Genomic DNA, 10,716 nt, shown 5'->3' with positions numbered 1-10,716 from the left:
GGACTAAGTTTTGACAGTGAAGGAGAGAGAGATGGCTTTAATGCCTAGACCTATGACTAGATTTAGAAGAAAAGACAAAGGGTTTAACCCCATTAATAATTATAGTATGTTTGAAGTTTTTTCCTTTTGAGATTTCCTATTTCTTTCCAATTATAATATTATTTTCTTGCACACTCAATAGAAAATATTTTCTTTTCTTACACCATCTATAACTAATATCATGAATAGTTGATATAAATAAGAATATAATCAATAGATTCATCAACCTCATTAACAATTGAAATAGGATCATATCATTCATGTGAAGACTAGTTGATGTGGCATTTCTTGAAAGAACTTTGTCAATTCAATTTTGGTTCTCTTATGGCGAGGACTAGGAAATATCAAGAAGACCCAAGTATTAATTAGGTATTTGTTTTTGTCTAAGAAGAATTGGATCTTCAAAACTCTCTAGAATATATTAAATGCATAAGGATGGTTGTTTCTTTATTACAACACCACTTGAAAATAAACTCCTTGAATATGACCTTTCATTTCTCATCTTATATATTTAGTACTTAAGGTAAAGCCTTGTTCAAAAAAACATCTTATATATTTGGTACTTTAGAAAGGTAAGGCCTTGCTTAAAAGACAGAGCTTCAAAAGCTCATTTTGAACAATTCCTTTGGAAATGCTCATTATCATGAAAAATAGAATAATAGAAAGGACGAGTTTTATTATCCATCTATTTCTATTTCAGGATCATTGAAATCTATTTCTAAATAAAAGACATGTACTAATATATCTGTCCAGTGTCCATTGCTGATGCCCTAAAGGATTTACGAAAAAAGGTTGCAATCTAGTTAAAAAACCAATCCTCTAAAATTCTAAAATCTCTTTCAATGGATCAAATCCAACGGAATAGTCCTTGATCAATTCGAACTTCAAAAACAAAATTGGCATTATTTATGACTGAATTGTATTATTCAACAGTTTTATGTGCTACTTCAGTAGCAAGGATGCTTTGATGATGCTCGGTTTTGCAGAAAATGATATTGTTTGTTCTCATTGCAGTCTTTGTATTGTGGTTTGGATTACTACCTCACAATAATTTTGTTCAGTTTGATAGATTGTTTTAGTGCTGTACAAATATCCTATATTTATGAGAGAAAATAAACTTTCTCCCTACTTAATAAAACAAAGTCGCCATCTGCTTAATTTAAGGCAATCCATTAAATCAAGCTATATTGATTCATTGACAGTTCGGACTACATATTTGATGAATTAGATTTTAGATATTTTGATTCTCTATAGATCAAGATTGATTTGAGTGTGGGATACTGCGTCAAAAAGGATAAGTAATGATGTAGGGAATAAGTCTAAGTTTGTACAAGAGTATATCATACATGCGCTATTGTGTAATAACGAATTTTAGCATTATTCTTTTATAATACCTTTTTTTACAATGATATCAATGTAAATGAATTAAAATATATATTTAGTAGATAGGAGTATTACTTGAACATGGCCTTCCACTTCTTATTTTATATATTGAGTACTTTAGAAAGGAAACACCTTGTTTAAAAGACAGAGGTTCAAAAATTCATTTTGAACAATTCTTTTGGAAATATTCATTATCATGAAAATAGAATAATAGAAAGGAAGAATTTTATTATCTATTATTCGAATTCAGATCATTAAAATAGATTTCTAATTAAAAGATAGGTATGTACTAATCTCTGTTGCCAGTGTCCTGATTGTTGGATGTGAAGTCCAATTGTCATGGCTATTCATTTCACATTCTTCTTAATTGTCTCTTTATCTTTTCTTGAAGACTAGTGTATAAATATAAGGCAAAACCTTGGATATGTAAGCTGCAAGCTGCAATGACCGAATAATTTATTTGCTCTGCTCTCAATGTGAAATACACTGATATGTTATATTGTTGGGATATGAAGCCCAACACTGATGCCCAAAAAGATTTACAAGAAAAGTTGCAATCTAATGAAAAAACCAGTCCTCTAAAATTCTATCGTTAGTCAAAGAAGAGAAACTTAACCCAAAAGTTGAGATAAAATCTCATGGATCAAATCCAACGAGCCAAGGTTTACTAAACAAATCTGCACGATAAAAATATGACCATTCTTCAAATTTATTTTTCCTACCTACCATTCTTATGAATATGACAAATAAAGACTCATTAGCCACTAAACAAACTCATAAATCTCCCTCTACCCACCAGTCCAGCATGCAAAACCAAACCTGAGAGCCTAGACCAAGTTCCTCTTTAACCAATGTTTCGAAGTGCTCATTTTTCCCAGAACCAATGTGGAGAGATTAAATGGATACATAAGAGAAGTGTTTCCGTTCCAAATCTGCTCCGAAAGAATGCTATAGACCTTATCAGTGCCATGATACCTATCCCAGTACAAATATGAGCTTGTATCATTGCAAAACAAGTTCGGTGGATTAGTCTTTCCACGCTTAATTTCTGCGCCAAATTTTCCAGCTCCACAGCATGCCGACTTAGTGTCATAAAATCCTGCACCCAAATTTTCCATACATTATTTTCAATGACAAATAAAAAACTATTGATAGAAATAAGGGATTCCATAAAGAGACAAACCTACCGTAGTCTTCACCATTTTGGCTCATGTCCGTTAAAAGATCATAAGCATTAAATCTGATAATGGTCCCTTCTGTAAGGTTTTCATTAAGCTGAGTCACAAATGAGTTGAAAGCGATGTTATAGATCTCAATGACTTTATTCATGTAGTCGAAGCAATCGCCATGGTAAATCCGAATTGCAACAAGTCTTTCCCAAGGAATACATCCCCTAGGTGCAATGTTTAGTACAAGAAATTTCCTTGCTCCGCGATTGTAAAGCATCTGTCCAGTTAAACAGTAATAATGACTTAACTCTTCTATATGGAACTATCATTTTTTTTAAGGTTAGCATTGGGCAAAATATCTATGCATTGACGGATCGTCATACTTACTTTTATGTATTCATCAAATTTGGCAAGCAACAGAGTGATGAACTCTACTGGAGTAGTTGTATTTCTGAGAGTATTGTTCGTTATGTAGGAATCAATGTCGTTGCCTCCAGTTATTATTCCATACAAAGAGTTGCCTAACTTCTCTTGTGCAGCTCCAGTTAGAGTGTCAGTATACTCCATGAATAACAGTAGTTGTTTTCTCATACTTAGAATATTATATCCTGATTTGTAAAAATCCAATACAACCAATCAGTTCATATTAGACCTACATAATCAGAGAAAACCCCAAAACTATGACATTTATTTATTTAATTACCCCAGACAATTTTTAAACAAGTGCTAAAGACGTTATCCACGTATAAAGAAGGATTGGAAAAAATACCCATTAAAATAATCTGGAAGATATACATAGAAACATGATACGGGGTCCATATTTTTTCATCAGTCAGTAAAGAATTATCTAAATGTAGCTCTAATCGAAGACTTATAACCAAAAACTAAGCCATGCGAGAAAATATTGTGAGCTTAAATGTTGAAGTCCAGATATTTCTAATTTTATTCAGCTTTAACATTTTTTTATTAATTTCTGGGTTGAAAGAGTAGAGACTTGACCGGCATTTGTTGAATCGAGCAGACCGCTTGCTCCTGAAGCGAAATTCACCCCACTACTAAAGTCCGCCTCTGGTTGGAGATAAGGAGGGGAGAAAGGAAGCCCCAGATAAGTAGCTGTGACCACAATAAACTTTATTAAAAGTGTCTCATTTATTTCTACCAAGATTTAAAACGATTCATGGAAATCTATAACAAGGAATTTTACCAACGAAGTCAAAAATGGTGCGGCCATTAGTAAAACGACCAGTTGGGTTGGGGAAAAACGAGACGCCATATGGTGGGAAGTTTGCACGGGCTGAACAGTCTGGTATATAATTGTTATTCCCCACATCTGCTTGGGAATCTCCGAACACATATATGGCTGGCACAAAAGGCTCTTTTTCAGCTGCTGCAAAACAAGTAGCGATGAGCCACAGCCCACCTAAAATACCCAGCACTGAGCTTTCCATACTTGTTTTGATGTGGCTATCCACCAAACAACATAAAATATATATATAACTTCATCGCTATTCGAGATCCTAAATATTTAATGAAAAGAATGTGAAATTTTTAATAATAAAGATTAATGGAAGAGATGTATAGTAGTTGAGGATAGAAGCTTCCAATACTTAAACCATCATAAATCGCATAAAACCAACTCTTTTCAGTCAAACGCAAAAAGAAAATCGTAGCTTGCATTCAACGAAAGGAAAAAGTTGGTAAAGTCAGTCAGGGACTCAGGAGCTACGTACGTCTTTTGTTTATAGGAAAGGTAGACGAAGTCCCCAAGTTATCAGCTACACCTTATATTTGCTTTTCGTTTTTAAAAACCATATTATTCATGGAAAACGTCCTTTATATTGAAAAGGTGGTGCTCATAAGTGCAATGATTGACAAGTGTCATATAATGGCTTAGTACTTGTCTTAGTTTTAATAGTTTTTAGTATAAATCTAATGTTAAAATAATAAATTTATCATAATATATAAAATATTTTAATCAACACAAATCTTATGTACTTAAATTCTATTCATATATATACCATATATACTATTATAAATAAATTATAATATGAAAATAAAAATATTTTAATAATAATAGTATATAATAGTGTTTCTTAAAATATTATATAATATAATTATAGATAATATTTTTTAAATATTTTAGTTGAATGAAAAATAATAATTCTTAAAAATAGAATATTGAAAGTATAAACATCTAAACTAACTTACTCATAAATAAAAATATTTAATTTCAATCCTGTCATAGAAGACTCAAAATGATTCACCCAATCAAATCATCAAAAAATATTTAATAAAAAATATGTACTTAAAAAACTTGCATCTAACTATTCATTTTATAATTAAATTTTAAAATAATAAATTTAAACTCATAAAAACAATAAAAAAGTAATAAATTTTAATCACGAGTTAAGACATAAAATGCAAAAATTGTCACAATAGTACTTAACCTATCGACAAGTATTAATAATAAGTTTTTATAAGGAAACATGAATTGTGTGATAGTTTAAAAAAATTATAATAAACATAATCAAATTATAGATAATATATAAAATGATAATTAATAAATACTTACAAATAAGGGGGGAGAGAGACCTTGTACCTTGTTGGTGCAATTGCTAGCCAAAGGTGGATGAAGTGAGTTCTAATTGGTAGGTAAAATCTTGTTTTTAAGAAGTTGTTAAACTTTACTCGTATAACCTATTTCATATTGAATAAATGTAAATAAGTGAGTTGAAAAAAATCTATGGTAATAAATTTTGTGATTAGATTCTAAGTTATATCATTGTTATAAAATTAAAAAAATGTAAGATGAATCTCAACAATAAGGCTATTCTAGGTTAGAATTCACAAAGATTTTGTTACTATAGATGAGTAATATTAGAAAAGTTGAAGGTATACCTTCTTTAACAAAAGAAAATAAAATAAGAAAGAATGAGTATTAATTGATTACAAGAGGAGGCTGTCAAAAACCAAAAAGTGCTTACAAATGAAGGGACATATTTTTAGTCAATTATTTTTAAATGTTGTCTATGAAATATTCTAATTCTAAGTAGTTTTAAGATTATAAATGTGATAATGAAATAATCCTTTAATGTGGTATGTGTGGATGGTGATAAATTAAATTGTTTAATATATGTGTATTTCAGTCTAGTTATTAAAAAATATGATTACACAATTTGGATTGGAGTGTACAAGTTATTTAAAACTCTCTCTCTCTCTCTCTCTCTCTCTCTCTCTCTCTCTCTCTCTCTCTCTCTCTCTCTCTCTCTCTCTCTATATATATATATATATATATATATATATATATATATATAAAAGAAGTGTATGTTCCTTCTTATATGACCAATAAATTTGACTAATTAAAATTTAAAATAATCACCCTAGAGTGGAATTTGAATTGTGAGATTTTATTGAATAATCTAAATCTGTATATCTTACCATGAATATTTGTACACATTCGATACTAAATCCCATAACTATAAGTGTTGTACATAGTATGAGATTCCAAACTAACTAGAAATTTAAATTAGCATATGCGAATGAAGTATTATAATGAGACTAATTTTTTACCATTTCTAGAGATTGAGTTGAAGTGATCTCTTAGAATTCTATGTAAAACATTGAGGGAACTTATAAAGAGCGTACTACTATTATTTTATCAAAATGTAATCGAAAAGGATTGTTAGCCTATATGTATAACATAATCTAATTATTTTGTACAATATTATTGTAGAATATAGTATAGACCAAAAAAATAATTTACACATTGTGATTGATTATTCTATTTTTATCTAATTTTTGATTGAAATAGGCTATTGTAAACATTTTACAATAACTTAAAAATATATAACTTGATAGGTTTTTGCTTGAAAGTTCTTTAGTCTTCATCATTTAACTTGTTCCATGTATGATTAAATTTCATGTGTCCAAATTTCTCCTAACATTTTATTTTAACATTGCATCTAATGGAACATTTGAAAATCCTCCTTCCTTTTATTTTTCAAGGCACAAATGGCTATGAGCTGAATATAGGTTGTGGGTTCATTGGAGGTTTGAAAAAAGTGTATGTACCTTTTTAATAAACAAATAAATTGAGTAGATAATAAAAAATAAGTGAGTACCATTGTACGCAACTATAAAAAGGGTTTAAAATGTAAGAAGTCCTATTTGGCACACCATATCTCTCAAATTCACTAGATCATAGATAATAAAAATGAATTGAAACAAAAAAATTATCTTTTCTCCTAGAATACTTGGGTTCTTTTTGGACAGGTCATCCTATACCCAAAAATCACTCTCCAAACACCCAGTCAAAGAGACAATTATTAATACAAGACTTACACTGAAATGAGGTGATGCAAAAAAACACAAATATTAACTTAAATAGGAAAGAGAAAATAGCAAGAATGGATAAGGTTAAGACAAGTGTCTCAACCTAGAGGAAGTAGAGTTCTAATAGAAAATAAAAATATCCTGTAAGATATTTTAGAGTCCAAATAGGACCCCAAAATATCCATCAACCTCATTAACGAGTGTACCTTAGTTAAACCGCCATATAATCCAACATGCCCGCTTAATTGCAACTTAGAGAATATAATAATACATTGCATATGCATTAAATGGGCTCTAATAGAAAATCCATGTTAGGTACCCATGTACAAGTATAATGCAGAATCCTATTATATAATTAGAGAAATATGAGAAATATGATAAGGATAAAACTCTAAAATAAAAAAGAGAAAAAAACATAAGAAAAAAAGAAATGAAAAGGAAGGAGGAATCCTCAAGACCTCCCAAGGACTACTTTATTCACCCTTAACATTGGCCTCAAATGAAGATAGAAAGGACATGCTAAAGGTCTGGTGACTATATCTACAACCTACTCATATGTAGAAACATACTCCAAAGGAAATGAATTCCCAATAAGCTAGTTAATGAGGTGCATGTGGATTGCAATATACTTGATGCATTGATATTCTATTGAAATATGCATAGAAATCTATTTATCACACAAAGTAGTAGAGGTTTGATTAACCAAGAGGAAAAATTAGCTAACAAATATCAAAGATATATAATCTCCTCACTAGTCAAGACAAATCATTGATACTTAGATTTAGCTAGTGATAATTCAATAGAAATATAAATTTTACAAGACCAAGAAACTAGACAAAAACCAAGGCAAAAACCAAAGTTGGGGGTAGATTTTTTTTTCATCAAAATTACTATGCAAATATTATTCATTGAATTCTGTAATATTTGTAAAGCCTAATGTGTAATGACTATAAAATAGGATAAGGTCTTAAAGGTATTAGAATGTTTTTGGCTTCCCACATATGAATCTTTTGAGGATATTGATATAATTGAGAGACACAACTAAGTTGAAAGGAAACATCAAGATTGCTATTCATAAAGTATGAAAGGCTATGAAAAAATTATTATACAAGGTAGCATCCACTAAAGGAGTATTATAATTAGAAGAAAATAAAACATTTGAAAAAAAAGGATTAGGGGTTATCTTGCAATTATCCATCCCAAATATTTTTAAAAAAATCAAGAGAATAATTATACTCTAGAATAATCAAAATACTAAGAAAATATTGATTACTTGTATGAAAAATAAAATAATATAACAAGCAAAAGTCATTCATATAAAAAAGATTCATTATATCTCTTTCAATTTTCTCAATCATGGTACAATAAAGTCATGTAAAAATCACACCATCCAAATTAAGGAAAAGAATGGAAAGATCATTTTCATGTTGTTGAATGTATAATCTAGAATGAGAATGAGATCTAGAGAATATAAGAGTGAGAGAAAAACTATCCATCTCCTCATACAAAGCTCTATAAGCTTTCTTGGGATCACATAATAAATGTCAAATCTTGCAAACATGTGAAAAATCATGAACAAAGCCTAGTATTTTCTTCATATAGGCCCCCTCTTGAAGATCACCACATGGGAAATCACTCTTCGCATCCAATTGAACAGTGGCTAATCTTTTGATGTAATAATAGAAATTATAGGCTAAATAGCATTTATCATAGGAACTATTTCAAAGATCTTAGAATAGTTAACTTAGATTCAACAAGAGAAAACATGTTAGTCATTAGTTAAGCCTTATACTTATTGATATAACCATGAACTTAACATCTAGTATGATACAATCATTTACATTGAACAAACTTTCCTTTCTTGTGAAGGGGAATGAAATCCCAAATATGATGTCTCTCCAAATAAGGATATTCCTTAACCATGTAGTGTTATCCCATTTTTATATACCTAAAGCACCTTAAAATATTAGAGGATCCATAGAGACTACATGGCTCAAACTGATGATACATAATGTTTGGAAATGGTTGGGTTGATCATATGAAAGAGAATTAACATTTCAACAACTTGTTGAGACCATAATTGTCTACAAGGTGTAGGTAGAGGATAAGGATAAGATGGAGAAATGTTAACAAGTAGATCAATACCACCTTTAGGAATGGTAGTATCAAGATCACTATCATCATCATCCTATGAACAAAAAGTATCATCTAAAAAATAAATAAGATTAAGAGAGGGATAAACCTTTAGAGTAAAGGACACATAAAATTGAATATTACAAAAAAATATAACTTTGGAGTGATGAGATAAAACATTAGATAATCCTTCACATCCTCACAATATGAAAAAAAAATGAAGCATTGGATTTTCTTCTCCATTTCATTGTATCAATTATCAAGAATAACACCCACACATCACTATCAAATATTATTAAAAAAAGTCACCTTTTGGCTTTACATGGGACCAATCCTCTCAAGGATTCATGTTAAGTACTACCTTGCAGGGAGTATGATACTAAAAATAGTTTAAACAATTTATAATCCATGAATGAAATGGTAGATCCATGATTCTAGATAAAGTACATAAATGGACTTTTTTGCATATTTTTGTTCTTCCACTCGACCACAATATTTTTTTGAGAATTGTGTGATATTGCATACCAATGAATAATACCTCGAGTATGAAATAAATTGTAAAATTCTTCATTGACATAATCCCTCCCATTATCTGTGTAAATTGTCTGGAGGAAATATCCTAACTAAGCCCCCATAAAGGAAAAAAAAGGTCATGAAATTATAAAGGATATAAGCCTTGTAATTTAATAAACACAACTATATAATGTTAAATAAGTCATGAATAAAATTAAGCACATACTTCATAATTGTAAATGTAGTTAGAAATGACATAAGGTGAAGAGATCCTCCCCTATTAGAAACCTAAACATTAATACTTAGAATCTAGTGACTGCAAATAATTGAGAGACCCAACTATCAAGAAACATGTGGGAGGAGATAACCAAAAGGGGGATAGTTCCCCACATTAGAAAACCTTTGACAGTCATCAATCGATGAAGCTTGTTTGATCCAGGATAGAGGAAGCCACCACTTCCTTAATCAAAAGAACAAGGATTCAAAGAACAAGTTTGATAGGGTGACGAATTTCTCTGTTCGTGTCATGCATTTAGTGGACTCTACCCTTCATCTTCTTTAGGCTAGGAAGGAGGAGATAAGTGATGCTAAAGATAGTGAAACTACTCAATTGCTTCCTGGTGGATGACTGGTTGTGACTCTTGTTGGAGATCCCAGATGAAGATAAGAAGAGTTAGCTTTTGGTTCCTTGCCTTTTGTTTTTTTTTTTTTTATGATTAGAATTTATTGTATGGCTTATGGGGATCATTATGTTAATGCTTTGTGGAATTGGTTAATGCCCAGATGGATTAAGTTGTCTAGGTTTATATGTATTTATGGTATTCAAATAACTATAAACTGCAGTAGCTTTAGATGTAGAAATACTTTAGTTTGGGGTTTTTTGATATTAAGGAAGGGGTAGGTTAATGTGATGGTAATGAATTGTAGTTGATGTTCATATGATCTTTTTTTTCTTTGGGTCAACCCTCATTTTGGCTTCTTTTAATATAAAAAACATATGGTCAAGAGAAAATAACTCAAGGGGATCCAGTTCTTGTGTTCTCATATCATTAGGACAAATTTTTTGATGATTCTCACTAGAAAAACACCCTTAAAAAAATCCATCCAAACAATAGATCTAAGCTAGACTAATAACCAATCTTGCATG

General features: G+C 30.3%; 1 protein-coding gene across 1 annotated transcript; it reads right to left on the bottom strand.

Annotated features, from left to right (window-relative positions):
* Positions 1–2,174: 2,174 nt before the first annotated feature.
* Positions 2,175–4,039, bottom strand: LOC149545876 (GDSL esterase/lipase 6-like). The gene is made up of 5 exons (XM_089794502.1): positions 3,796–4,039; positions 3,591–3,704; positions 2,979–3,199; positions 2,610–2,868; positions 2,175–2,521 (listed from the first exon to the last, which is right to left on the bottom strand). Exons 1-5 carry the CDS (start codon positions 4,037–4,039, stop codon positions 2,250–2,252), a joined length of 1,110 nt encoding a protein of 369 aa, XP_089650628.1. The 3' UTR covers positions 2,175–2,249.
* Positions 4,040–10,716: the final 6,677 nt, after the last annotated feature.

Source organism: Cupressus sempervirens, chromosome 7 (genome assembly GCF_028749045.1).
Source record: "Cupressus sempervirens isolate cs-2001-9-10 chromosome 7, ASM2874904v1, whole genome shotgun sequence".
In the NCBI taxonomy this organism is placed as follows: domain Eukaryota; kingdom Viridiplantae; phylum Streptophyta; class Pinopsida; order Cupressales; family Cupressaceae; genus Cupressus; species Cupressus sempervirens.
Note: the sequence above shows the minus strand (reverse complement) of the source record. Positions and strands in the feature narration are given on the sequence as shown.

Excerpts from the sequence above, each read along its gene's own strand:
- LOC149545876 (XM_089794502.1), bottom strand. The coding sequence starts at position 4,039 with ATGGAAAGCTCAGTGCTGGGTATTTTAGGTGGGCTGTGGCTCATCGCT. Across the intron at positions 3,705-3,795 it reads CACCATTTTTGACTTCGTTG|CTACTTATCTGGGGCTTCCT; the intron begins GTAAAATTCCTT and ends TTGTGGTCACAG. Across the intron at positions 2,522-2,609 it reads CCAAAATGGTGAAGACTACG|GATTTTATGACACTAAGTCG; the intron begins GTAGGTTTGTCT and ends ATTTGGGTGCAG.